Source organism: Chiloscyllium plagiosum, unplaced genomic scaffold (assembly GCF_037043375.1).
Source record: "Chiloscyllium plagiosum isolate Xiang-an unplaced genomic scaffold, Cpla_swu_hap1 HiC_scaffold_44, whole genome shotgun sequence".
Classification (NCBI taxonomy): Eukaryota; Metazoa; Chordata; class Chondrichthyes; order Orectolobiformes; family Hemiscylliidae; genus Chiloscyllium; species Chiloscyllium plagiosum.
The window spans coordinates 4,690,579-4,718,311 of NW_028270182.1; the positions used below are offsets into that span (position 1 = coordinate 4,690,579).

The following is a 27,733-nucleotide window of genomic DNA, read 5'->3' on the forward strand; positions in this document are numbered from 1 at the left end:
CCTTCTCTCCTCTCCCCTCCCCCCGGGGGCTCTCTCCTCTCCTCACCCCTCCCCCCCGGGGGCTCTCTCCTCACCTCACCCCACAACTCCCCCCCCGGGGGCTCTCTCCCCTCCCCCCGGGGGACTCTCTCATCTCCTCTCCCCTCCCCCCGGGGACTCTCTCCTCTCCCCTCCCCCGGGTGCTCTCTCCTCTCCTCTCCCCTCCCCCCGGGGGCTCTCTCCTCTCCTCTCCCCCCGGGGGCTCTCTCCTCTCCTCTCCCCCCGGGGTCTCTCTCCTCTCCCCTCCCCTCCCCGGGGGCTCTCTCCTCTCCCCTCCGGGGGCTCTCTCCTCTCCTCCCCCCCCCCCCCCCGGAGGCTCTCTCCTCTCCACCCCCCCCCGGGGCTCTCTCCTCTCCACCCCCCCCCCGGGGGCTCTCTCCTCTCCCCTCCCCTCCCCCCGGGGGCTCTCTCCTCTCCTCTCCCCTCCCCTCCCCCCGGGGCTCTCTCCTCTCCTCTCCCCTCCCCCGGGGTCTCTCTCCTCTCCCCCCCCCGGGGGCTCTCTCCTCTCCTCTCCTCCCCCCCCCCCCCCCCCCGGAGGCTCTCTCCTCTCCCCTCCCCCCGGGGGCTCTCTCCTCTCCCCTCCCTCCCCCCGGGGCTCTCTCCTCTCCCCTCCCCCCGGAGGCTCTCTCCTCTCCCCTCCCCTCCCCCCGAAGGCTCTCTCCTCTCCCCTCCCCTCCCCCGGGGGCTCTCTCCTCTCCCCTCCCCTCCCCCCTCCCCGGGGCTCTCTCCTCTCCCCTCCCCTCCCCCTCCCCGGGGGCTCTCTCCTCTCCCCTCCCCTCCCCCCGGGGGCTCTCTCCTCTCCCCTCCCCTCCCCCCGGGGGCTCTCTCCTCTCCCCTCCCCTCCCCCCTCCCCGGGTGCTCTCTCCTCTCCCCTCCCCGGGGGCTCTCTCCTCTCCTCTCCCCCCTCCCCGGGGCTCTCTCTCCTCTCCCCCCTTCCCGGGGGCCCTCTCCTCTCCCCTCCCCTCCCCCCGGGGCCCTCTCCTCTCCCCTCCCCTCCGGGGGCCCTCTCCTCTCCCCTCCCCCCCGGGGGCTCTCTCCTCTCCCCTCCCCTCCGCCCCTGGGGCTCTCTCCTCACCCCACCACCCCCGGGGGCTCTCTCTCCCCTCCCCTCCCCCCGGGGGCTCTCTCCCCCCTCCCCGGGGGCTCTCTCCTCTCCCCACTCCCCGGGGGCCCTCTCCTCCCCTCCCCCCCGGGGGCTCTCTCCTCTCCTCTCCCCCCGGGGACTCTCTCCCCTCCCCTCCTCTCCCCCCGGGGGCTCTCTCCTCTCCCCACCCCCACGGGGGCGCTCTCCTATCCCCATCCCCACCCCCACCCCCCTGGGGGCTCTCTTCTCTCCTCTCCCCCCCCCCCCTCCCGCCGGGGGCTCTCTCCTCTCCCCTCCCCTCCGGGGGCTCTCTCCTCCCCCCGGGGGCTCTCTCCTCTTCCCTCCCCCACCCCTCGCCCCGGGGGCTCTCTTCTCTCCTCTCCCCCCCCCCCTCGCCCCGGGGGCTCTCTTCTCTCCTCTCCCCCCCCCTCGCCCCGGGGCCCTCTCCTTTCCCATCCCCTCCCCCCCGGGGCTCTCTCCTCACCCCACCACCCCCGGGGGCTCTCTCCTCTCCCCTCCCCTCCCCCCGGGGGCTCTCTCCTCACCCCACCACCCCCGGGGGCTCTCTCTCCCCTCCCCTCCCCCGGGGGCTCTCTCCCCCCTCCCCTCCCCCCGGGGGCTCTCTCCCCCTCCCCTCCCCCCGGGGGCTCTCTCCCCCCTCCCCGGGGCTCTCTCTCCTCTCCCCCCTCCCCGGGGGCCCTCTCCTCTCCCCTCCCCTCCCCCCCGGGGGCTCTCTCCCCTCCCCCCGGGACTCTCTCCCCTCCCCTCCTCTCCTCTCCCCCCCGGGGGCTCTCTCCTCTCCCCACCCCCACGGGGGCTCTCTCCTATCCCCACCCCCACCCCCCTGGGGGCTCTCTTCCTCTCCCCTCCCCTCCCCCCCCCTCCCCCCGGGCTCTCTCTCCTCTCCCCTCCCCCCGGGGGCTCTCTCCTCTCCCCCCCCCCCCCCCCCCCCTCGCCCCGGGGTCTCTCTTCTCTCCTCTCCCCCCCCCTCGCCCCGGGGACCCTCTCCTCTCCCCTCCCCGGGGGCTCTCTCCCCCCTCCCCGGGGGCTCTCTCTCCTCTCCCCCCTCCCCGGGGGCTCTCTCTCCTCTCCCCCCTCCCCGGGGGCCCTCTCCTCTCCCCTCCCCTCCCCCCCGGGGGCTCTCTCCTCTCCTCTCCCCCGGGGGCTCTCTCCTCTCCCGCCCGCCGCCGCCCCCCCCGGGGGCTCTCTCCTCACCCCACCACCCCCAGGGGCTCTCTCCTCTCCTCTCCCCGCCCCCCTCCCGGGGGCTCTCTCCTCACCCCACCACCCCCGGGGCTCTCTCCTCACCCCACCACCCCCAGGGGCTCTCTCCTCTCCTCTCCCCGCCCCCCCTCCCGGGGGCTCTCTCCTCTCCCCACCCCCCCCGGGGACTCTCTCCTCTCCCCTCCCCTCCCCCCGGGGGCTCCCTCCTCTCCCCTCCCCTCCGGGGGCTCTCTCCTCTCCCCCCCGGGGGCTCTCTCTCCTCTCCCCTCCCCTCCCCCCCGGGGGCGCTCTCCCCCCGGGGACTCTCTTTCCCCTACCCTCCCCCCAAGGGCTCACTCCTCTCCCCTCCCCGGGCTCTCTCTCCTCTCCCCTCCCCCCGGGGGCTCTCTCCTCTCCCCTCCCCTCCCCCCCGGGGGCTCTCTCCTCTCCCTCCCCTCCCCGGGGCTCTCTCCTCTCCCCTCCCCTCCCCGGGGGCTCTCTCCTCTCCCCTCCCCTCCCCCCGGGGGGCTCTCTCCCCTCCCCTCCCTCCGGGGGCTCTCTCCTCTCCCCTCCCCTCCCCCCGGGGGCTCTCTCCTCTCCCCTCCCCTCCCCCCTCCCCGGGTGCTCTCTCCTCTCCCTCCCCGGGGGCTCTCTCCTCTCCTCTCCCCCCTCCCCGGGGGCTCTCTCTCCTCTACCCCCTCCCCGGGGCCCTCTCCTCTCCCCTCCCCTCCCCCCTGGGGGCTCTCTCCTCTCCTCTCCCCCCGGGACTCTCTCCCCTCCCCTCCTCTCCTCTCCCCCCCGGGGCTCTCTCCTCTCCCCACCCCCACGGTGCTCTCTCCTATCCCCACCCCCACCCCCCTGGGGGCTCTCTTCTCTCCTCTCCCCCCCCCCCCCTCCCTCCCGCGGGGGGCTCTCTCCTCTCCCCTCCCCTCCCCCCGGGGGCTCTCTCCTCTCCTCTCCCCTCCCCTCCCCTCGCCCCGGGGGCTCTCTTCTCTCCTCTCCCCCCCCCCCCCCCCCCCCCTCGCCCGGGGGCTCTCTTCTCCTCTCTCTCCCTCCCCCCCCCCCCTCGCCCCGGGGGCTCTCTTCTCTCCTCTCCCTCCCCCCCCCCCTCGCCCCGGGTGCTCTCTTCTCTCCTCTCCCTCCCCCCCCCCCCCCCCTCGCCCCGGGGGCTCTCTCCTCTCCCCTCCCCCCCGGTGGCTCTCTCCCCCCTCCCCGGGGGCTCTCTCCCCCCTCCCGGGGGCTCTCTCCCCCCTCCCCCTCCCCGGGGGCTCTCTCCCCCCTCCCCCCTCCCCGGGGGCTCTCTCTCCTCTCCCCCCTCCCCGGGGGCTCTCTCTCCTCTCCCCCCTCCCCGGGGGCTCTCTCTCCTCTCACCCCTCCCCGGGGGCTCTCTCCTCTCCTCTCACCCTCCCCGGGGGCTCTCTCCTCTCCCGCCCGCCGCCGCCCCCCCCGGGGCTCTCTCCTCACCCCACCACCCCCGGGGGCTCTCTCCTCCACCCCACCACCCCCAGGGGCTCTCTCCTCTCCTCTCCCCGCCCCCCCTCCCGGGGGCTTCTCTCCTCTCCACCCCCCGGGCTCTCTCTCCTCTCCCCTCCCCTCCCCCCCGGGGGCTCTCTCCTCTCCCCTCCCCCCCGGGGCTCTCTCCTCTCCCCTCCCCTCCGGGGGCTCTCTCCTCTCCTCTCCCCCTCCCCTCCCCTCCGGGGGCTCTCTCCTCTCCACCCCCCCGGGCTCTCTCTCCTCTCCCCTCCCCTCCCCCGCGGGGGCTCTCTCCCCCCGGGGGCTCTCTCTCCTCTCCCCTCCCCCCAAGGGCTCTCTCCTCTCCCCTCCCCCCCACCCCTCGCCCCGGGGGCTCTCTTCTCTCCTCTCCCCCCCCCCCCCCTCGCCCCGGGGGCTGTCTTCTCTCCTCTCCACCCCCCCCCTCGCCCCGGGGGCTCTCTTTCTCCTCTCTCCCCCCCCCCCCCGGGGGCTCTCTTCTCTCCTCTCCCCCCCCCCTCGCCCCGGGGGCCCTCTCCTCTCCCTCCCCCCCGGGGGCTCTCTCCCCCCTCCCCGGGGCTCTCTCCTCTCCCCTCCCCTCCCCCCCGGGGCTCTCTCCTCTCCACCCCCCCGGCCTCTCTCTCCTCTCCCCTCCCCTCCCCCGCGGGGGCTCTCTCCCCCCGGGGGCTCTCTCTCCTCTCCCCTCCCCCCAAGGGCTCTCTCCTCTCCCCTCCCCCCACCCCTCGCCCCGGGGCTCTCTTCTCTCCTCTCCCCCCCCCCCCCTCGCCCCGGGGGCTCTCTTCTCTCCTCTCCACCCCCCCCCCTCGCCCCGGGGGCTCTCTTCTCTCTCCTCTCTCCCCCCCCCCCCCCGGGGGCTCTCTTCTCTCCTCTCCCCCCCCCCCCCTCGCCCCGGGGGCCCTCTCCTCTCCCCTCCCCCCCGGGGGCTCTCTCCCCCCCTCCCCGGGGGCTCTCTCCCCCCTCCCCCTCCCCAGGGGCTCTCTCTCCTCTCCCCCCTCTCCCGGGGGCTCTCTCTCCTCTCCCCCCTCCCCGGGGGCTCTCTCTCCTCTCCCCCCTCCCCGGGGGCTCTCTCCTCTCCTCTCCCCCCGGGGGCTCTCTCCTCTCCCGCCCGCCGCCGACCCCCCGGGGGCTCTCTCCTCACCCCACCACCCCCAGGGGCTCTCTCCTCTCCTCTCCCCGCCCCCCCCTCCCGGGGGCTCTCTCCTCTCCCCACCCCCCCGGGGGCTCTCTCCTCTCCACCCCCCCCGGGCTCTCTCTCCTCTCCCCTCCCCTCCCCCCCGGGGGCTCTCTCCTCCTCCCCTCCCATCCGGGGGGCTCTCTCCTCTCCCCTCCCCTCCCCCCCGGGGGCTCTCTCCTCTCCCCTCCCCCCCCCCCCCGGGGGCTCTCTCCTCTCGACCCCCCCCGGGCTCTCTCTCCTCTCCCCTCCCCCCCGGGGGCTCTCTCCCCCCGGGGGCTCTCTCTCCTCTCCCCTCCCCCCAAGGGCTCTCTCCTCTCCCCTCCCCCCGGGCTCTCTCTCCTCTCCCCTCCCCCCGGGGGCTCTCTCCTCTCCCCTCCCCTCCCCCCCGGGGGCTCTCTCCTCTCCCCTCCCCTCCGGGGGCTCTCCTCTCTCCCCTCCCCTCCCCCCCGGGGGCTCTCTCCTCTCCCCTCCCCTCCCCTCCCTCCCGGGGGCTCTCTCCTCTCCCCTCCCCTCCCTCCCGGGGGCTCTCTCCTCTCCCCTCCCCTCCCTCCCAGGGCTCTCTCCTCTCCCCTCCCCTCCCCCCCGGGGGCTCTCTCCTCTCCCCTCCCCTCCCCCCCGGGGCTCTCCTCCTCTCCCCTCCCCTCCCCCCCGGGGGCTCTCTCCTCCTCCCCCCCCGGGGGCTCTCTCCTCTCCCCCCCCCCGGGGCTCTCTCCTCTCCCCTCCCCTCCCCCCGGGGGCTCTCTCCCCTCCCCTCCCCCCCGGGGCTCTCTCCCCTCCCCTCCCCCCGGGGGCTCTCTCCTCTCCCCTCCCCTCCCCCCGGGGGCTCTCTCCTCTCCCCTCCCCGGGGCTCTCTCCTCTCCCCTCCCCGGGGGCTCTCTCCTCTCCCCCTCCCCTCCCCCCGGGGGCTCTCTCCTCTCCCCTCCCCGGGGGCTCTCTCCTCTCCCCTCCCCTCCCCCCGGGGGCTCTCTCCTCTCCCCTCCCCGGGGGCTCTCTCCTCTCCCCTCCCCGGGGGCTCTCTCCCCTCCCCTCCCCCCCGGGGGCTCTCTCCCCTCCCCTCCCCCCGGGGGCTCTCTCCCCTCCCCCCGGGGGCTCTCTCCCCTCCCCTCCGCCCCGGGGGCTCTCTCCTCTCCCTTCCGCCCCGGGGGGCTCTCTCCTCTCCCCTCCCCCCCGGGGGCTCTCTCCCCTCCCCCCCGGGGGCTCTCTCCTCCTCCCGCCCCCCCGGGGGCTCTCTCCTCTCCCCTCCCCCCCGGGGGCTCTCTCCTCTCCCCTCCCCCCCGGGGGCTCTCTCCTCTTCCCCCCCCGGGGGCTCCCTCCCCTCCCCTCCCCCCGGGGGCTCTCTCCCCTCCCCTCCCCCCGGGGGGCTCTCTCCCCTCCCCTCCCCTCGGGGGCTCTCTCCCCTCCCCCCCCCCCCGGGGGCTCTCTCCCCTCCCCCCCGGGGGCTCTCTCCCCTCCCCTCCCCCCGGGGGCTCTCTCCTCTCCCCTCCCCGGGGGCTCTCTCCTCTCCCCTCCCCGGGGGCTCTCTCCTCTCCCCTCCCCGGGGGCTCTCTCCTCTCCCCTCCCCTCCCCCCGGGGGCTCTCTCCTCTCCCCTCCCCGGGGGCTCTCTCCTCTCCCCTCCCCTCCCCCCGGGGGCTCTCTCCTCTCCCCTCCCCGGGGGCTCTCTCCTCTCCCCTCCCCGGGGCTCTCTTCTCTCCCCTCCCTGGGGGCTCTCTCCCCTCCCCTCCGCCCCGGGGGCTCTCTCCTCTCCCCTCCCCCCCGGGGGCTCTCTCCCCTCCCCTCCCCCCGGGGGCTCTCTCCCCTCCCCCTCCCCCCCGGGGGCTCTCTCCCCTCCCCTCCCCCCCGGGGGCTCTCTCCCCTCCCCTCCCCCCCGGGGGCTCTCTCCCCTCCCCCTCCCCCCCGGGGCTCTCTCCCCTCCCCTCCCCCCCGGGGCTCTCTCCCCTCCCCTCCCCCCCGGGGGCTCTCTCCCTCCCCCTCCCCCCCGGGGGCTCTCTCCCCTCCCCCCGGGGCTCTCTCCCCTCCCCTCCCCCCGGGGGCTCTCTCCCCTCCCCTCCCCCCGGGGGCTCTCTCCTCTCCCCTCCCCCCGGGGGCTCTCTCCTCTCCCCTCCCCCCGGGGCCCTCTCCCCTCCCCTCCCCCCGGGGGCCCTCTCCCCTCCCCCGGGGCTCGGGCTCGGGCTCGCTCTCTCTGGGGTCGCCCCCCGCCCCATCCCCCAGACTCTCCTCTCCGGAGTGTTCCCCCCCACCCCCCGGGACTCCCTCTGGGGGTCGGTCTCTCTCCCCCTCCCCCTCCCCGGGGTCTCCCTGCCCCCCGGGGCACGGGCTCGGTGATGTTGATGAAGACTCTCTCACCCTCCGCCATCTTCAGCATCGCCGCCGCCGCCGAGAACCGACTCCTCCTCCTCCTCACGGACACGCGCACCGACCCTCTCCCCCGCGCGCGCCCCCGCTCGCCGGCCGCACTCGATGCCACGAGGACGCGCTTTCCACCGCCCGCAACAAACACACTCTCTCCTTTCCCGGCGCGCGCTCCTCCCTCACCGTCACGTGTTTCCCCCTTTTCCCGGGAGCGCGCGCTCGCCCCACCACCAACCCCCCTCCTCCGCGGGGGCGTGCCCGCCTCTCGCGCCCTTTTTCCCCTCGGGACGTTTTTTTTTCGCACACTCCGCCCTTCCAGTGACGCAAGACACCAGCACGGAGCAACGCAGGAGTGGGGGGGGTGCTTCCTCCTCCTCATTCAAAGGCAAAAAGCGGCTTCTTCATCTCATCTCCCTGCCGTCACGTTGAATACCCTTTATAATAATAATGTTCACTTTCTAATTGTATAAACGCATGAAGAAAAGTCCTCGAAGCTTTCGATTTGTTTCAACCTAAACATTGATATTCCTGCCCCCCCCACTATTCCTCTGCTTTGGATTACTCCAGCTTCAAAGGCCAAGGTCGTTTCGTCAGAGCGTACTTTTTTCAGCGCGCCGCGACGTGGGGCGTGCGTACGTCATCACACGGGGGCGGGGAAGCGCGCCTATGTCATGCACAATGCGCCTACGCATACGCAGTAATGCGTCATCGCGTCAGGTTGGACGTACAGTAGTAGGTTGGTAGAAGAAATCGCCGCCATGTTGGTAATGGAGCTGGACCAAGTTGGCACATCAGGTGGGTGTAGAGTTTAGAGATCTTTCTAATCACTGAGTTGCCATTATTAAAGCTTGCACACTTTTATTGTTTTATAGAGAGTTTTTCATCATTGGCGTTTGGCTGAATTCCCCAAACCTGAATTATATCTTGGTGGTTGTGGCAGCAGCCATCCCTCAGACCCTTTGAATCATTGATTTCCATTTTTGTTGGAAAGTCGAGGTGACATCTGTTGGGACTCTTCCTAGATTTTCTCAAGAGCACTTAGCTTTGTCAGTGATACTGTTCTCACATCTCTAGAGTGGGTGGGCTGATTCTGAAGATATAATCTCTTGGAGACAGCAATAGCAATGAATAAGACAAGGAGAGCATAAGAAATAGGAAATAAGGCGTGTGTTCAGCCAGTCGAGCCTGCTTTGCCATTCAAGAAGATCATGGCTCATCTGACATTCCTCACGTACACCTTCCTGCTCTTTCCCCATAACTGGCTCCAAGGTAGAAGACAGAGGGTGGTGGTGGTGGAGGGTTGTTTTTCACACTGGAGATGTCCGACCAGTGGAGTGTCACAAGGATCGGTGCTGCGTCCACTACTTTTTGTCATTTATATAAATGATTTGGATGCGAGCATAAGAGGTGCAGTTAGTAAGTTTGTAAACGACACCAAAATTGGAGGTGTAGTGGACAGTGGAAAAGGTTACCTCAGATTGCAACAGGATCTCGAACAGATGGGCCAATGGGCTGAGAAGTGGCAGATGGAGTTTAATTCAGATAAATGCGAGGTGCTGCATTTTGGGAAAGCAAATCTTAGCAGGACTTATACACTTAATGGTAAGGTCCTAGGGAGTGTTGCTGAACAAAGAGACATTGGGGTGCAGGTTCATAGCTCGTTGAAAGTGGAGTCACAGGTAAATAGGATAGTGAAGGCGGTGTTTGATATGCTTTCCTTTATTGGTCAGAGTACTGAGTACTGGAGTTGGGAGGTCATGTTGCAGCTGTACAGGACTTTGGTTAGGCCACTGTTGGAATATTGCATGCAATTCTAGACTTCTTCCTATCGGAAACATGTTATGAAACTTGAAAGAGTTTAGAGTCATAGAGATGTACAGCATAGAAACAGACCCTTCGGTCCAACCCGTCCATGCTGACCAGATATTCCAACCCAGTCTAGTCCCACTGGCCCATATCCCTCTAAACCCTTCTTATTCATATACCCATCCAAATGCCTCTTAAATGTTGCAATTGTACCAGCCTCCACCACTTCCTCTGGCAGCTAATTCCATACACATACCACCCTCTGTATGAATAGGTTGCCCCGTAGGTCTCTTTTATATCTTTCCCCTCTCACCCTAAACCTATGCCCTCTAGTTCTGGACTCCCTGACCCCAGAGAAAAGACTTTGTCTATTTATCCTATCCATGCCCCTCATAATTTTGTAAACCTCTATAAGGTCACCCCTCAGCCTCCGACACTCCAGGGAGAACAGCCCCAGCCAATTCAGCCTCGCCCTATAGTTCAAATCCTCCAACCCTGGCAACATCCTTGTAAATATTCAGTGACCTCCCTTCCCTATCTAATTCTACACAAGAATGCCTTCCCTCTCACCAGTTTCTGAGATGCACTCATGTCATTCCTGAGTTGGCTTCGTTACAGGGCTGCAAATATTTTCCTAATAGCACTGTGGGTGTACCTACAGGATTGCAGTTGTTTGAGAAGGCAGCTCACCACCACTTTCTTAAAGGCAAATAATACTGAGATAAAATCTGTAGGCTGTAGTTGGATTTGATGCTGCTACTGACAGAGTTTGCATTTCGCTTGGAGGTATTTGGGCTTCCCTGAGATTATAACTATCAAAATGAAACTGAATATTTATAGAATCCCTACAGTGTGGAAACAGGCCCTTTGGCCCAACTAGTCCACACCAACCCTCTGAAGAGTATCCCACCCAAAACCTATTACTCTACATTTACCCCTTACTAACACATGCCAGTTCACCTAATCTTTGGATTGTGGGAGGAAACTGGAGGAAACCCACGCAGACACGGGGAGAATGTGCAAACTCCACACAGACAGTTGCCTGAGGTGGGAATCGAACCAGAGTCCCTGGTACGGTGAGGCAGCAGTGCTAACCACTGTGCCACCGTGCCCCCATTTCCTCTGAAGTAGATATACTTTAGAGAATGGATAAAGTTATTAGTCAATTAGTAATGACATGACAAAACGACCAAGAGATTCAGTTTATCAATATCTTTGTTTACTAGTTGGAGTCCAAAAGTGCAAAGTTGGATTTAATCAGTTTGGAATTTTTTTTGCAGAAGTAGGTTGATTGGTTAGCCAGCCGCTGAGGAGTTCTAGGCAGCTTCTTCTCATTAAAAACTCCTTTCAAAATCTTCTGCTTCCTACAGGTCAGAGACATTTCTTTTATGACAGCGGAGTCAGGGTGTCCATTTTGTCAATGGGTGTGTTATGGCTGACCCTATAAACAGCCTGCTCTTTCACATTATCACGTTTAAAAGGTTCTGCATGTGACCAGGCCTTCTGAGGGTAGAGAAGCAGTGTCCATTTCAGACAAGGGCTTCAGACATTGTAGATAACCAACTGTGTATGGCCCCTCCCAAGGGTTAAGTGGAAAGCTATTAATACATCTTGTTGGATGAGTGTAACTTGCAATTCCATTGTTTAAGGGATTTTCTAGGTGAGAATTTTCTCTGTAGCAGTTTTGGGTAGGGACTAGGTTGGTCCTGGACATGGAAGGATTTTCTGATGAAGAGAGGTTGAGTAGTCTGCGACTGTACTGTTTGGGATTTAGAAGAATGAGATGCCGACCTATTGAAACATATAAGATCCTGAATGGAATTGATAGGGTAGGTGCGGAGAGGTTGTTTCCCTTTGTGGGAGAGTCTAGAACCAGAGGGCATCTCCTCAGAGAAACGGGTCATCAATTTAAGATAGAGACAAGGAGGAATTTCTTCTTTCAGAATCACAGACATGGACAGCACAGGAACAGACCCTTCGGTCTAACTCATCCGCACCGACCAGATATCCTAAATTAATCTAGTTCCATTTGCCAGCACTTGGCCCATAATCCATCTAAACCCTTCCTATTCATATACCCATCCAGATGCTGCAATTATACCAGCATCCACCACTTCCTCTAGCAGCTCATTCCATACACTCACCATTCTGCGTGAAGAAGTCCCTTTTATATCTTTTCCCATCTCACCCTAAACCTAAGCGCTCTGGTTTCAGACTCCTCTACCCTGGGAAAAAGGAGCTGTTTATCCTATCAATGCCCCTCATGATTTTATAAACCTCTAAAGGTCACCCCTCAGCCTCCGACGCTCCGGGGAAAACACCCCCAGCCTGTTCAGCCTCTCCCTGTAGCTCAAGCCCTCCAACCCTGGCAACATCCTGGTAAATCTTGTCTGAACCCTTTCAAGTTTCACAACATCTTTCCGATAGCAAGTAGTGAATCTGTGAAATTCTTTACTGCAGGGAGATGTAGAAGCTGGGTCATGAAGTTTATTAAAGGCTGAGATAGACAGATTTTTAATCAGTCAGGGAATTGAATGGTGTGGGGCAAGAGGTAAGTGGGGTTGAGGATGATCGGATCAGCCATGACCCCACTGAATGGATGGGCTGAATGGCCTACGTCTGTTCCGACATGTTATGGGTTTGGTGGAAGATTGTGCCTGAATTTGGAAGCTGCACTTTCAGGAAGGATGCTGAGGCCCCGGAGAGGGTGTGGAGGGGTTTTATCAGAATGCTACGAGGTAGGGGCCTCAGTTACTGGGGAGGTGACAAGGCCGGGCTTATTCTCTTTCAGAAGAGAAGCTTGAAGGGACCTGGATTGCTCTGCATCATATCCAGTGATTCCTGCCCGGAAGTTTGGAGAGTTTGGATGGGGGCAACCCCCCCACCCCGCCTTCACCTCGCCCACCCCCCCCACCATCACCACCACCGGTACAATACCTACCCAGATTCTAGGATCAGTTCCACGTCCCTGAAAGCTGAACCCCAGCCAGCGCTTTTGGAGAAAGGGCAAGAGGGGATTGTTTTGTTTTGTTGATCATTCTAACTCTGCAGAATGATCCTGACAGATTCTGTGTTTTTTCTCCATCTGCTGATCCTCACGGAGGTTCATGGTAGCAGTCCGAAGCAATGGCAAACTGCCTGCAGTTCACTGCGTTACTGCTCAAAGCCATGTCTGACCTGTCTGAACCCGAAACAGCTCCTTCGCTCCACCATTATCGTGGGAGAATCTGTGGTTTTGGAAATAACTCTTCAAATGAGGCCGTATTTGTCGCTGTCACTGATGGCGCTACCAAAAATTGGAATTATTGAATATTTACAATGTAGGAGGAGGCTATTCATCCCATCATATCCACTCTGGCTCTCCTCAAAGGCAGCGTACTTAATCCCCACTCCCCCTGCCATTTCCTCAAGCCGTCCTGAATATATTTCCTCTTCAATTCTCCTCTGAAAGCCAAATCTGAACTTGCCTCCATCACACTCTCGGGCGATACATTCCAGGCACTCACTCACTCATGATACAAAAAGGATTGGCTCATTTCGCTCTTTAGACAGAAGTGGGTGCTGCAGATGCTGGAGATTAGAGTCAAGATTAGAGCGGTGCTGGAAAAGTACAGCAGGTCAGGCAGCTTCCGAGGAGCAGGAAAATCAACGTTTCAGGCAAAAGCCCTTCATCGGGAAGAGCTTTTGCTCGAAATGTCAATTTTTCCTGCTCCTCAGATGCTGCCTGACCTGCTGTGCTTTTCCAGCACCGCTCTAATCTTGACTCTAATTTTGCTCTTTGCTAATATTTTAAATCAATGTCCTTTTTTTAAAGTTTAATTTATTCACACACAGCTCATGGCACGACCAGTATTTACTCTCATCCTTAATTGTACAGAAGGTGGTGAGTTACCTTGTTGAACTGCTGTGGTCTGTGTGGTATCTGTGCACTCATTAGGGAGGGATTGCAGGAGCCTGAATAAGTCTGGACGGGCTGTTCCCATGTATCTGTCTGTGTAGGTCCTTCAAGATATTAGGAGGTCATGGGTTTGAAAGGCGCTGTCTCAGCAGTCTTGAGCTTTCTGCCAATGGCTAGTATTTCCCCCCTATCTGTTCTGTCCAGGGTACCTGGGTTTTGGATATCCCATTGCAAGATATTCCTCGTTACTGCTGGATTTACGAGGTGGGGGAGGCTCTGTCAGCAGATATTTCAGTCTTTGCCACCAGTAGCTCGCCCAAGTATCAGTGTCTTGTCAATTCCACATCCTCAGACGGTGTTTAGATTAGATTCCCTACAGTGTGGAAACAGGCCATTTAGCCCAACAAGTCCACACCGACCCTCCAAAGAGTAACCCACACTCCGACATTTATCCCTGAGTAATGCACCTTAGACTATGGGCAATTTAGCACGGCCAATTCACCTAACCTGCACATCTTTGGATTGTGGGAGGAAACCCACACAGACACGGGGAAAATGTGCAAACTCCACACAGACAGTCACCTGAGGTGGGAATCGAACGTGTTTGTGTGTGTGTGTTTATGTGTGTTAATGTGTGTGTGTGCGTGTGTCAGATAGAGAGACGCTAGGAGCTACGGTTCAGCTTGCTGTTGGAAAGGAATGTTGAAGGAGATTATATCTGGGAAAGATGTTAACCCTCCACCTTTCAGCTGCTAAACGAGGACAGTAACACAGTCCATGCCTGAGCTGCTCCTGCTAACATGGGGACGGGCAAAGGATCAGGGACAGGAGTTGGTCAATTAACACGAAGCCAATCAAGACTTTTTAAACAGTGCCTTAGGTCCAATTAAACATGTTCCAATTGGGCTCCGTGTTATAGAGAATGGAACAGCCTCTGACACTGCTTCTAAGGTTGAGTTTCACCTGCTTGGAAGGCAGTATCATTCTCGGATTCCCAACACTGGTGGAGTGCCTGGATTTGGATAATCGCTCCTCTCATCCGTGGCCAAGGATGTGCTCTGCCTGCCAGGAGATTGAAGATGGTTGATAAGTTGTGTGAGGTGGGCGCCAATACCCCTGTGGTTTCTGGAGATGTCTAAGGCAGATTAAATAACACCTGGCCTTCCCTGAGTACAAAATAGGGGCTTGTTATCCACTGCAGCCAGGCGCTGAGCTGGCTGTCTCTATATGTACAAGCTGCAGTGCAGGACACTATTACACTGCTCCTGAGGCTCACCAGTAATGAATACCCTCGTCCTCTCCAGCCTCCTCGCTGTACTCCTCCTGACTGTATCCTGGGCGCAAACCGCAGGTAGGAATCAGTAGCTGTTCCTCAGCTCGGTTACCCCCGGCCCCTCTCCTGCAACTGAAGCTTTTGGGATGCAGTGTGTTGGCAGAACCATCGTCAGCTGGGAACCCCTCGGTGACCTGCACACGACAGCCACATGCCTAAAGAGTAGGGGCTGAGAGAGTGATGGAGACTGTCGCTGTGTCTTTATAAGGAGCAGGAGCAGGAGCAGGCCAGGTGGCCCCTGGAGCCCGCTCCGCTACTCAATCAGATCATGGACTCCGCTCCACTTACCCACCCGCTCACCATAACCCTCCAATCCTTTACTGTTCAAAAATCTAGCTTTGCCTTAAAAAAGCACCTTTATTACCACATTAACCCTGTATTCCTGATTCCCACCGCTCCACCCGTTGGCAGCTGCCTGGACATTGTGCTCTGGAACTCCCTCCCTAAACCCTCTCCCTTTCCATTAAAACGCTGCTTAAAATTGAATGCTTTGCCCTAAGTTTTGATCACGTGTTACTATTATCTCCTTTTTGTGGTTTTGTATCACATTTTTATCTGATTACAACTTCAATTTATATAGTTCCTTTACTGTAGTAATCTCTCCCAAAATACTTAGAGTCATAGAGCTCAGAAACAGACCCTTCGGCCCAACCAGTCCGTGCTGACCATAATTCCAAACTAAACTAGTCCCACCTGCCTGCTCCTGGCCCATATCCCTCTAAACATTTCTTATTCATGTACTTATCCAAATGTCTTTTAAACATTGTAGTTGTACCTGCATCCACCATTTCCTCATTTCATACACGAACCACTCTCTGTGTGGAAAAAGTGCCCCTCATGCCCTATTTAAATCTCTTTCCTCTTATCTTAAAAATATGCCTCCAGTCTTGAAATACCCAAAACACAGCTGCCTTATCTATACCCCTCATGATTTTATATTTGACGCTGATCCTCCTGCTTTGTCTCTCAGCTGGTAAATGTTTTGTAATAAAATAGAAAATGGTAGAAAAGCTCAGCAAGCTTTGGAGAAACAAATGGTTATCTCAGACTTGTTCTCTCAACACCTGTCTCTCGCTCCTTTCTCTCCCTGCCTTGCACTTATTCTCTTTATGTTTCTTCGTGCCTCTCTCTGTCTTTCTCCCACTGTCTCTTTAACTCTCTGCTCCTCGCGTCTCCCAATCTCTTTTGCCTGTTTTTCTTTCTGACCTCACTCTCTATGATTCTCACTCTACATCCCGCACTCTTTCTGTACCACTCACTGTCTCGCATGCTGTCTGACACCCTCCCTCTGCCTCTCACTCTCTGTCTCTCTGCTTCTCATAATCTCACTCGGTGCTGCTGTCTCTCACACTCCCTCCGACCCTCTCTCTGTGCCTGTCACACACTGTTTCTCATAATCTAACTCTCTCCCTCTCTTCTAACATTCCCCCTCTTTGGAAGTCATGATCTCTGCTTCTCACCCTCCCTTCCTCTCTTGCTTTTCACACCCCTCAACGTAAATGGCTAACATTTGCTGTTTCTTTACTGTTGCAGAGAGTTCATGGATTAATTCGGACGTGGCGATGTTGAAAGACAATGAGACTTTCTGTAAGTGCAAGAGTAAGTATCCCCCTGCCTGGACCTGACTCAGTAACTGATTACAGAAAATATATTGGGATGGAGTGGGGGTTGGGGGGGTTGGGGGGTGGGGGTGGGGGGGGGGGGGGGGGCAGTGTGCAATTACTGAGTTATATAGTGACTCTGCTGAGGGAGGGTCATTGAGTCATCCAGCATGGATACAGACCCTTCGGCCCAACCAGTCCATGCCAACCATAATTCCAAACAAAACCAGTCCCACCTGCCTGCTCCTGGCCCATATCCCTCCAAACCTTTCCTATTCACATACTTACCCAAATGTCTTTTAAATGCTGTAACTGCATCCGCATTGCACGTCACCTGACGAAGGAGCAGCACTCCAAAAGCTGGTGATTTCAAATAAATCTGTTGGACTATAACCTGGCGCCATGTGGCTTTCTGACCTTGTCCACCCCAGTCCAACACCAGGACCTCCACTCTAATGCAAGAGGGATGGAATAGGGAGGTCTCGCCCCAGCTGTACTAGCCCTTGGTCAGACTGCACCCCACTGCCCATCTTGAAGTTCTCCTCTTCCCTCCCTCCACAAGGTCACCCCCCCCCTCCCTCCCCAACATTCCTGATGAAGAGCTTATGCTCAAAACATCAACTCCCGCTCCTCGGACGCTGCCTGACCCACTGTGCTTTTCCAGCACCACTCTTTGCGACACTCCACCCGGTGTACAGTCTTAACTCTCTCTGTTGGAGGAGGGGTGTGCTTGCGTTGGGGGCAGTTCACAGGATGATTCTCGGGGTTAAAAGATTTACTCTCTGAGGAGACAGGTTCAGGCTGCCCTCATTCGAGTTTAGACAAATGTTCGATTAGATTAGATTACATGATTAGATTACATTACATTTACAGTGTGGAAACAGGCCCTTCGGCTGTGTGGAATGCTCTGCCCCTGAGGGCAGTGGAGGCCCAGTCTCTGGATTCATTTAAGAAAGAGTTGGATAGAGCTCTCAAAGATAGTGGAATCAAGGGTTATGGAGATAAGGCAGGAACAGGATACTGATCAATATGATCATGGCTGATCATTCCTAAATGGCGGTGCAGGCTCGAAGGGCTGAATGGCCTACTCCTGCACCTATTGTCTAACAAGTCCACACCGACCCGCCGAAGCGCAACCCACCCATACCCCTACATTTACCCCTTACCTAACACTACGGGCAATTGAGCATGGCCAATTCACCTGACCTGCACATCTTTGGATTGTGGGAGGAAACCGGAGCACCCGGAGGAAACCCACGCAGACACGGGGAGAACGTGCAAACTCCTCACAGACAGTCGCCTGAGGCAGTCGATGGTTCTTGAGAACACACAAGACCCGAGAAAGTGGAGTCTAAAACTCGGGACGTGAGTTTAAAAATGAGGGGTTGCCTGTTTATGACAGAAACGAGGAGGAACTTTTCCTGGGTGCAGGTACAGTTACAGCATTTAAAAGACATTTGGGTAAGTATGTGAATAGGAAAAGTTTGGAGGGATAAGGGCCAGGAGCAGGCAGGTGGGACTGGTTTAATTTGGGACTATGGTCAGTGTGGACTGGTTGGACCGGAGGGTTTATTTCCATGCTGGATGGCTCTTGGAGAATAATAGAATCCCTACAGTGTGGAAACAGGCCATTCGGCCCAACAAATCCTTCGAAGAGCAATCTACCCAGACCCATTCCCCCACCCTATTACTCTATATTTACCCCTGACTAATGCGGAGAAAGTGAGGTCTGCAGATGCTGGCGATCAGAGCTGAAAATGTGTTGCTGGAAAAGCGCAGCAGGTCAGGCAGCATCCAGGGAATAGGAGAATCGACGTTTCGGGCATAAGCCCTTCTTCAGGCTTTCGGGCTTATGCCCGAAACGTCGATTCTCCTATTCCCTGGATGCTGCCTGACCTGCTGCGCTTTTCCAGCAACACATTTTCAGCCCTGACTAATGCACCTAACCTGCACATCCCTGAACACTACGGGCAATTTAGCACGGCCAATTCACCTGACCTGCACATCTTCGGACTGTGGGAGGAAACCGGAGCACCCGGAGGAAACCCACGCAGACACGGGGAGAATGTGCAAACTCCACACAGTCACCCAAGACTGGAATCGAACCCGGGTCCCTGGCGCTGTGAGGCAGCAGTGCTAACCACCATGCCACCATTCCTGAGTTGAATTCACTCCGTCAGAGTGCAGTGGAGGCTGGGTAAGTGAAAACCTATTCAGGGCCGAATCAGACAAGTTTATTTGATAAAAGGGAGTTGTGGCTTATGCAGGCTTGATGGGCTGAATGGCCTACCCCTAATCTGATTTCTTATAAGCTTTCTCAGAAGGATGACAGTGTGCAGTGAGCATGTTGAACGAGATGATCCCACCTCCTTGTTGATGCCTCAGCCGGAAACCTTGTATGTTTGTTGCTGAGCTGTGACCTATAAGATAGGAGCTCGGTGCTTTTGCATTCAGGCACCGAAGGCTTCTCCGTTCAACCTGAGCTGCTTGGCCAAGTCAGAGATTTGTGCTGCAAACGTGTCCCGGGAAACAGGGGTCCACAGTATCACCTAACCCCCTCCATCTGTTTGACAGAACTGACCAGCGGGAAGCTGCAATGCAAGAACGCTAAAGGTCAGACACTCGTCAAGTGGAGAAAGGGGATATGTGTTTGCAGCAAGGAAGGTAGGAACGGGTGTGGGTGTGTGGGTGGGTGGGTGGGTGGGTGGGTGGGTGTGTGGGTGGGTGTGTGTGTGTGTGGGTGGGTGGGTGTGTGGGTGGGTGGGTGTGTTTGTGGGTGGGTGTGTTTGTGGGTGGGTGGGTGTGTGGGTGGGTGGGTGTGTGGGTGTGTGTGTGTGTGTGTGTGTGTGTGTGGGTGGGGGTGTGTGTGGGTGTGTGTGTGTGTGTGTGGGTGGGGGTGTGTGTGTGTGGGTGGGGGTGTGTGTGTGTGGGTGGGGGTGTGTGTGGGTGGGGGTGTGTGTGGGTGGGTGGGGGTGTGTGTGGGTGGGGGTGTGTGTGGGTGGGTGGGTGTGTGGGTGGGTGGGTGGGTGTGTGGGTGGGTGTGTGGGTGTGTGTGTGTGTGTGGGTGGGGGTGTGTGTGGGTGTGTGTGTGTGTGTGTGGGTGGGGGTGTGTGTGGGTGGGGGTGTGTGTGTGTGGGTGGGGGTGTGTGTGTGTGGGTGGGGGTGTGTGTGTGTGGGTGGGGGTGTGTGTGGGTGGGTGTGTGTGTGGGTGGGTGGGTGTGTTTGTGGGTGGGTGTGTTTGTGGGTGGGTGTGTTTGTGGGTGGGTGGGTGTGTGGGTGGGTGGGTGGGTGTGTGGGTGGGTGTGTGGGTGTGTGTGTGTGTGTGGGTGGGGGTGTGTGTGGGTGTGTGTGTGTGTGTGTGGGTGGGGGTGTGTGTGTGTGGGTGGGGGTGTGTGTGTGTGGGTGGGGGTGTGTGTGGGTGGGTGGGGGTGTGTGTGGGTGGGGGTGTGTGTGGGTGGGGGTGTGTGTGGGTGGGGGTGTGTGTGGGTGGGTGTGTGTGTGTGGGTGGGTGTGTGTGTGTGTGTTTGTGGGTGGGTGTGTGTTTGTGGGTGGGTGTGTGTGGGTGTGGGTGGGTGGGTGTGTGTGGGGGTGGGTGTGTGTGGGGGTGGGTGTGTTTGTGGGTGGGTGTGTGTGTGTGTTTGTGGGTGGGTGTGTGTGTGTGTGTGTGTGCAGGTGGGGCTGTGTGTGTATGTGGGTGGAGGTGTGTGTGTGTGTGTGTGTGGGTGGGGGGGGTGTGTGTGCAGGTGGGGCTGTGTGTGTATGTGGGTGGAGGTGTGTGTGTGTGTGTGTGTGTGGGTGGGGGGGGTGTGTGCGCAGGTGGGGCTGTGTGTGTATGTGGGTGGAGGTGTGTGTGTGTGTGTGTGGGTGGGGGGGGTGTGTGCGCAGGTGGGGCTGTGTGTGTATGTGGGTGGAGGTGTGTGGGTGGGGTGTGTGTGTGGGTGGGGTGTGTGTGTGGGTGGGGGGTGTGTGTGCGCAGGTGTGTGCAGGTGGGGGTGTGTGCGTGGGTGTGTATGCGGGTGGGTGTGGGCGGGTGAGTGTGCGCGCGGGTGTGTGCCTGGGTGCGGGTGTGTGGGAATGTGTTGTGTGCGGGTGTGGGTGAGTGTGCGCGCGGGTGGGGTTGTGTCCGTGGGCGGGTGTGTGTGTGCGCGCGCGCGGGTGGGGCTGGGCAGGTGGGTGTGCGCAGGTGGGCGGGTGTGTGTGCGGGTGGGGATGTGTGTGCGCGCGGGTGGGGTTGTGTCCGTGGGCGGGTGTGTGTGTGCGGGTGGGGCTGGGCAGGTGGGGGTGGGCGGGTGTGTGTGTGTGTGCGCACGCGGGTGGGGCTGGGCAGGTGGGTGTGCGCGGGTGGGCGGGTGTGTGTGTGGGTGGGGATGTGTGTGCGCTCGGGTGGGGTTGTGTCCGTGGGCGGGTGTATGTGTGTGCGCGCGCGGGTGGGGCTGGGCAGGTGGGTGTGCGCGGGTGGGGGATGTGTGTGTGCGGGTGGGGGATGTGTGTGTGTGGGTGGGGATGTGTGCGCGCACGGGTGGGGTTGTGTCCGTGGGCGGGTGTGTGTGTGTGCGCGCGCGGGTGGGGCTGGGCAGGTGGGTGTGTGCGGGTGGGCGGGTGTGTGTGTGTGTGCACGCGGGTGGGCGGGTGTGTGTGCGGGTGGGGATGTATGTGCGCGCGGGTGGGGTTGTGTCCGTGGGCGGGTGTGTGTGTATGTGTGCGCGGGTGGGGCTGTGCAGGTGGGTGTGCGCGGGTGGGCGGGTGTGTGTGCGGGTGGGGATGTGTGTGCGCGCGGGTGGGGTTGTGTCCGTGGGCAGGTGTGTGTGTGTGTGCGCGCGGGTGGGGCTGGGCAGGTGGGTGTGCGCGGGTGGGAGGGTGTGTGCGGGTGGGGATGTGTGTGCGCGCGGGTGGGGTTGTGTCCGTGGGCGGGTGTGTGTGTGCGCGTGGGTGGGGCTGGGCAGGTGGGTGTGTGCGGGTGGGCGGGTGGGGATGTGTGGGGGTGTGTGGGTGGGCGGGTGTGTGTGTGGGGGGGGAGAGAGAGAGAGAGAGAGAGAGCAAGCATGCAACAGGGAGGGAGAGCAAAAGTGAAAAGAAGAGAACACAGAGAGCAAGTGAGAAACACCCCCTGATGTGAGAGGGTACAGCGGCAGTGGGAAGGAAAGCTATGTCACAAGGTGTGAGGAGTGCATGAATCCCAGGGTCAGATAGTGACCAGCAGCCTGCCTTTCTGCTGTCTCAATCCCCCTGTGTCGTGCCTTCTACCTGCACCGTCCTGTGGGGGATCTCTGAGTGAAGGGATGATCCAGAGCGTGCAATTCCTGTATTTCTGAAGCCAGTAGGAGAATGTGGATTTACACGGGGTAGCTGAGAGCAGTTCCCGCATAACCACATAACTCTGCAGGGACAGTCACAAAAGCAGAATGCTGGTATTTGCACAGTAGAGAAGGAACTCACTGTGCGGTCTCCAATTACCCACCTCGACCTGGGCACAGGCAGATGGGAATGCCAGCCTTCCAAGGCACTGCCATGGAGTTGGGTGAACAATTCGCAGGTCTATGCGAGATGAACATGGGGAGACTGTGTGGTGAATTGGACAGGGACAGGTCTTACAGAGAGGAGCAGAAACTCAACAGGCCCTTCCAGTGCAGTCCTCACTTTCTCCTTCCAGTGCAGTACAATTCAATCATTTTAGATACAAACATCAGAGGAAAATGTTTCCAACTGCCCAGTAAAGGATTTGAACATGAAAGGCATCGATTGCCGGACAGTAACTTTTTTTTTACCAAACTCCTGTTGTTGGCAGGAAAGAGAATGAAGCTGGGGTGGTGTCTCAAACCAAGATATCCAGTGGCCATCCTGAGCTGAAAGCTGATGTGCTGATGACTGAAGACCCAGAAAAACCCTTGCTGCAGATGCCAAAACCGCTGTGACTTGCTTTGACTGTGGGATTGTCCTGTGTGTTCTCTCACTGACCTCATGACCCTGTCTCTGAACTAACATCACGTGACCATAGCTGTTCCCTCTGCCATTAACATTTCCCATGTCAGCTCCAAGCACTGTGTGTAAAATCTGTCAGGAGTCGTCCCTTTACCCTGGGTCAGACACTCTAACAGGCTGGATATAAAGTGGACTTAGATACTGAGTAAAGCTGTCTCTACTCTGTTAGACTTAAAGGAAAGCTCCTTCTGTCCCCCATCCATCACTCCCAGGGACAGGGACACGGACAACACGGGGTTAGATACAGGGTAAAGCTCCCTCAACACTGTCTCCCCATCAAACACTCCCAGGGACAGCAGGGGGTTAGATACAGAGTAAAGCTCTCTCTACACTGTCCCCCATCAAACACTCCCAGGACGGGGACAGCACGGGGTTAGATACAGGGTAAAATTCCTTCTACACTGTCCCCCATCAAACACTCCCAGGACGGGGACAGCACGGGGTTAGATACAGGGTAAAATTCCTTCTACACTGTCCCCATCAAACACTCCCAGGATGGGGACAGCACGGGGATAGATACAGGGTAAAACTCCTTCTACACTGTCCCCATCAAACACTCCCAGGACGGGGACAGCACGGGGTTAGATACAGGGTAAAACTCCTTCTACACTGTCCCCATCAAACACTCCCAGGACGGGGACAGCACGGGGTTAGATACAGGGTAGAGCTCCTTCTACACTGTCCCCCATCAAACACTCCCAGGACAGGGAGTTAGATACAGAGTAAAGTATTGTGTTATCTACATTTTTTGAGTGACCTGTCATTTGAGTCAAATTAAACCTGAGTGTACTGGCGTTTACCGTCAGAACGAACCCATATTCCATCAAATTACAGACACAGATCCCACCATATGAATAAAATACTTCCAGTAATGCCCCTAGGTGCAGTGAGTGCAATATCACTGCGATTCTGCTTCCCCTTTGTGCACAGACACAATCCTTACTGCCTGCTTTTTTGCGCTGCTTGTTATTTACATAATTGTCATATTGCTCCTGTATGCAGAACCTACTATAACACGTGTGGAATAAATAGCTTCAACTCAGAAAATGGCTCACGTCCCCCTTAATCTTGGATTACCTTGTCTACAGAGAAAGACGGGTTCTGGGATCTGCCCGTGAGATTGTTTTCAAAAAAAATGGAGAGGGTGCGGAGATTTACAGCAATGTCAGAGATTGCCAGGTACAAACCATCAGAAGATCAACGGGTGTAAGGAAGTGGCTGAGTGGTGACCTAGTAAATGTTTTTAAAACTATTAACAATTTTGACTAAGGTGGATACTGAGAGAACATTCCTTCTTGTGGGAAAGAGCAGGAGTTGAGGCCATCAATTTAAGACAGTCACCCAAGATATTCAACTGAGAATGCAGTAGAAATTTCTGTATCCAAATTGGATCGATTGGTGAAAAACATCAATACATTTAACAGGAAGCATGTGGGGGAAAGGAATAGGCTACACTGGTCGGGTGGCCTGACTGTGGCTTTGAGGTGTGTTGTCCTGGGGGTTTCTTTTAGAGAGAGAGAGACAGGTGTAGCGCAGTCTATGAGAAAGTAAACAACTTGTGAGGCCTTGTTCCAACTTTTTAAAAAAAGTTGGAACAATAGAGGCAGCCTGACTGGGTGTGGTCAAACTCTCACAGATCCAGGATTTTTCATTTAGTTTTCAGTGATAGTTGCTGGGGTCTGAGCAGGATTGGAAGTCAGTGAATTTCTCCTGCCTGCTTTTCTGTCTGTCTCTCTCTTTTTTCTCTCTTTCTTTCTTTCTCTCTCTCTCTCTGGCAAGCTGCTGTATGTATCCCTTTCTTACTAATAGGATTGCACATGACACGGTTTATTTTCTGAATTTGCCTTTTCTCCAAGGGTGTCTTTACAAGATGTTACTCGTTTGGAACAGTTATTACTTAGGAGAAAATAATCTATTATTCTGTTTAAGTTTTCCAGAAGAGTTAAGTTATTCAAAGTTCCTCTTCCTTTGATGTATTTTAACTATAAATTTGCTTAACGTTGAGTTGTTTGACCAATCGAATTGAATCTGGAACAAAGCACCTCTCATTTACCTCGGAAATAAGATAAAGTTAGGGTCTGGGTGACCTTCTTCATATATTTTGAGGGGATCTGGTTCTGGTCTGTAACAACAGGGTGAGATGAAAAGGAGGTGGGAGGAAACTTGTGCAGAGAATAAACAATGTTGAGCCAAATGGCCTGTTTCTGTGCTGTATATCCTGAAGTATTCTAAAATCCAGCAAGTGACCAGCCATGCTGACTTCAACAGTAGCAGGAGGAAGAATTTGTGGTACTGGGGATTCAGGGCTGAGAAGGAGAGTGGAGATAGTGTACGCACAGAGACATTCCTTGTTTCTATATGCACTTGCAAATCGGGATTTTAACAAGGATTTCAGACCCACCACCCGGCTGAGCAGAAACGAACTACCGCTCCACTATTACAGTCAAACACAGGATTCAAACGAGGGAGCAACACCGAGGTGTCAACCACAGACAGCAAGTGCCAGACAGAATGAAATGGTTCCACACCTAATGGGTCAAATCTAACCTTGGCAGTGCTGTCACATCCAGTCTTGAATGGTGGTGGCCAATTAAACAACTCAGTTACTAAGGGGTTCCACAAATATCCCCATCCTCAAATGATGGGAAAGCCCACACCACATCAGAGCACAAGAGAAAAGATTCACAAGGATGTTGCCAGGGTTGGAGGATTTGAGCTACAGGGAGACGCTCAACAGGCTGGTGTTGTTTTCCCTGGAGCGTCGGAGGCTGAGGGGTGACCTTATAGAGGTTTATAAAATCATGAGGGGCCTGGATAGGATAAATAGACAAAGTCTTTTCCCTGGGGTCAGGGAGTCCAGAACTAGAGGGCATAGGTTAAGGGTGAGAGGGGAAAGAGACGTAAGGGGCAACTTTTTCACACAGAGGGTGATACATGTGTGGAATGAGCTACCAGAGGAAGTGGTGAAAGCTCGTATAATTACAACATTTATAAGGCATTTGGATGGGTATATGAATAGGAAGGGTTTGGAGGGATATGGGCCGGGTGCTGGCAGGTGGGACTAGATTGGGTTGGGATAACCGGTTTGGGTGGGATAGCTGGTTGGACCGATGGGTCTGTTTCTGTGCTGTACAGCGCTATGTCTCTATAAGGCTGAAGCAATTATGACGATCTTCAGCCAGAAGTGCTGACTGGATACCCATCTCGGCCTCCTCCAGAGTTCCCTGGCATCAGATACCTGTCTTCACCCAATTCAGTTCACTTCACTTCATCACATGTCATGGAAACAGGCCCTGGACACTGCAGAGGCTCTCGGCCCTGACAACATTCCCGCAAGAGAACGAAAGACTTGTGTTCCTGAACTAACCCCTTCCCCCCTCCCCCATCAGCAGAGCGACAATGCTGGGATCTACTCAGCAATCAAGACAATTGCCTCAGATACATCCTATACAGAAAGAGCAGGACAAATCCAACCTGGCTAATTCCTGGCCCCTCCGTCTCCTCTCGATCATGAGTAAAGTGATGGAAAGTGTCCCAAATGAAGGTAGACCTGGACAATATTTAGGTTGAGCTGACAAGGACCAAGTAACATTCACAACGTACAAGTACTGAACAGTGACCATCTCCCATAAAAGGAAATCTAACTGTCACCCACTGACATTTACTGGCATTACTCTCACTGAATCAGCCACTGTTAAAATCCTGGGGGTTACCATTGACCAGAGATTGAAATGGGCTAGCCATAGAAATATTGTGTCAGAGGTTAGGAATCCTGTGGTCAGTAACTCCCCTCCTGACTCCCTCCAGAGCTTGTCCCACCATCTACAAGGCACAAGTCAGGAGGGTGAGGGAATACTCCCCACTTGCCCCTGGATGGGGGCAGCTCCAACAACAATCAAGAAGCTCGACACCATCCAGGGACAAAGCAGCCCCCGCTTGATTGGCCCCACACCCACAAACATCCCCTCCCTCCCTTACCCACCGACGCTCAGTAGCAGCAGTGTGTACCAGCTACAAGATGCACTGCAGAAACTCACCAAAGATCCTCAGGCAGCACCTTCCAAACCCACGGCCACTTCCATCTAGAAGGACAAGGGGCAGCAGGTACATGGGAACACCACCCCCTGCAAGTTCCCCTCCGAGCCCCTCACTATCCTGACTTGGGAATATATCGCCGTTCCCTCAGTGTGGCTGGGTCAGAATCCTGGGATTCCCTCCCTCGGGGACATTGTGGGTCTACCCTCCAGCACATGGACTGCAGCGGGTCAAGAAGGCAGCTCACCCCCACCTTCTCAAGGGTGGCAAATGGGGAGGGGGCAAGACATGCTGGGCCCAGCCAGTGACTCCCACGCCTCAGGAACCAATAACAAACCAGCGCAGTCAGAAGGGGGTCAGTACAACGGTTTATTGATAAATAAGTGAATGTGTGTTACTGTACAGTGGCCCTGTGCGATGTAGGCACAGTGAGTGGGGGCCAGTTCGGATCCGCCCGCAGTTCATGGTGCAGTTTCTTGTGCATCACCAGTGGGGCAGATGGACAGTACAGGCTGCTCAACCAGCTCCACAGACGGTGATTGTTGGTCAACACTTCCTAAACAACAGAAACAACGGTGAGCTGCAGCAGCTCTTACCCCCTGGGATCGCCATCGCTGCGCAACTGCGACAGCAGGCAATTCAACTGCAGCAGCCTTCATGGCTGAGTTACCACTAATACATTCCAGAAGGCATGGGAGCAGACTGGGGAGCAGTGGGATAGAGAGAGGGACTGGCTGAGGAACAGAGGGATAGAGAGAGAGGACAGACTGGGGAACAGTGGGATAGAGAGAGGGACTGGCTGAGGAACAGTGGGATAGAGAGGGGACAGACTGGGGAGCAGTGGGATAGAGAGAGGGACTGGCTGAGGAACAGAGGGATAGAGAGAGAGGACAGACTGGGGAGCAGTGGGATAGAGAGAGGGACTGGCTGAGGAACAGTGGGATAGAGAGAGAGGACAGACTGGGGAACAGTGGGATACAGAGAGGGGACAGACAGGGGAACAGTGGGATAGAGAGAGGGGACAGACTGGGAACGGTGGGATAGAGAGAGAGGACAGACTGTGGAACAGTGGAAGGTAGAGAGGGTACAAACTGGGGAACACTGGGATAGAGTGAGGGGACAGACTGCGGAACAGTGGGATAAAGAGAGAGGGGACAGACTGGGGAACAGTGGGATGGAGAGAGGGGACAGACTGGGGAACAGTGGGATAAAGAGAGAGGGGACTGGGGAACGGTGGGATAGAGAGAGAGGCGCCAGACTGGGGAACAGTGGGATGGAGAGAGGGGACAGACTGGGGAACAGTGGGATAAAGAGAGAGGGGACAGACTGGGGAACAGTAGGATAGAGAAAGGGGACAGAGTGCGGAACAGTGGGATAGAGAGAGGGGACAGACTGGGGAACAGTGGGATACAGAGAGGGGACAGACTGGGAAACGGTGGGATCGAGAAAGGGGACAGAGTGGGGAACAGTGGGAGAGAGATAGGGGACAGACTGGGGAACAGTGGGATAGAGAGAGGGGACAGATGGGAAACAGTGGGATAGAGAGAGGGAACAGACTGGGGAGCAGTGGGATAGAGAGAGGGACTGGCTGAGGAACAGTGGGATAGAGAGGGGACAGACTGGGGAACAGTGGGATAGAGAGAGAGGACAGACTGGGGAGCAGTGGGATAGAGACAGGGGACAGATGGGAAACAGTGGGATAGAGAGAGGGAACAGACTGGGGAGCAGTGGGATAGAGAG

General features: G+C 57.8%; 2 protein-coding genes and 1 long non-coding RNA gene across 3 annotated transcripts in view; 1 reads left to right on the forward strand and 2 right to left on the reverse strand.

The window, feature by feature from the left end:
- Positions 1–7,484, reverse strand: part of phf23b (PHD finger protein 23b) — a 22,628-nt gene extending 15,144 nt beyond the window's left edge. Inside the window, exon 1 of the mRNA XM_043683368.2 lies at positions 7,336–7,484. Within this exon, the coding sequence (XP_043539303.1) occupies positions 7,336–7,354 (19 nt within the window). The 5' untranslated portion in view covers positions 7,355–7,484. The remainder of the gene's footprint in view (positions 1–7,335) is intronic.
- A 6,773-nt stretch (positions 7,485–14,257) lies between these two features.
- LOC122546527 (uncharacterized) lies at positions 14,258–23,005 on the forward strand. The gene is made up of 4 exons (XR_015754377.1): positions 14,258–14,396; positions 15,912–15,977; positions 18,554–18,643; positions 21,765–23,005. It is a non-coding gene; the product is annotated as an uncharacterized LOC122546527 (long non-coding RNA).
- A 3,349-nt stretch (positions 23,006–26,354) lies between these two features.
- Positions 26,355–27,733, reverse strand: part of LOC122546366 (polyamine-transporting ATPase 13A3-like) — a 263,479-nt gene continuing 262,100 nt past the window's right edge. The window contains exon 20 of the mRNA XM_087982839.1: positions 26,355–26,549. Within this exon, the coding sequence (XP_087838965.1) occupies positions 26,388–26,549 (162 nt within the window). The 3' untranslated portion in view covers positions 26,355–26,387. The remainder of the gene's footprint in view (positions 26,550–27,733) is intronic.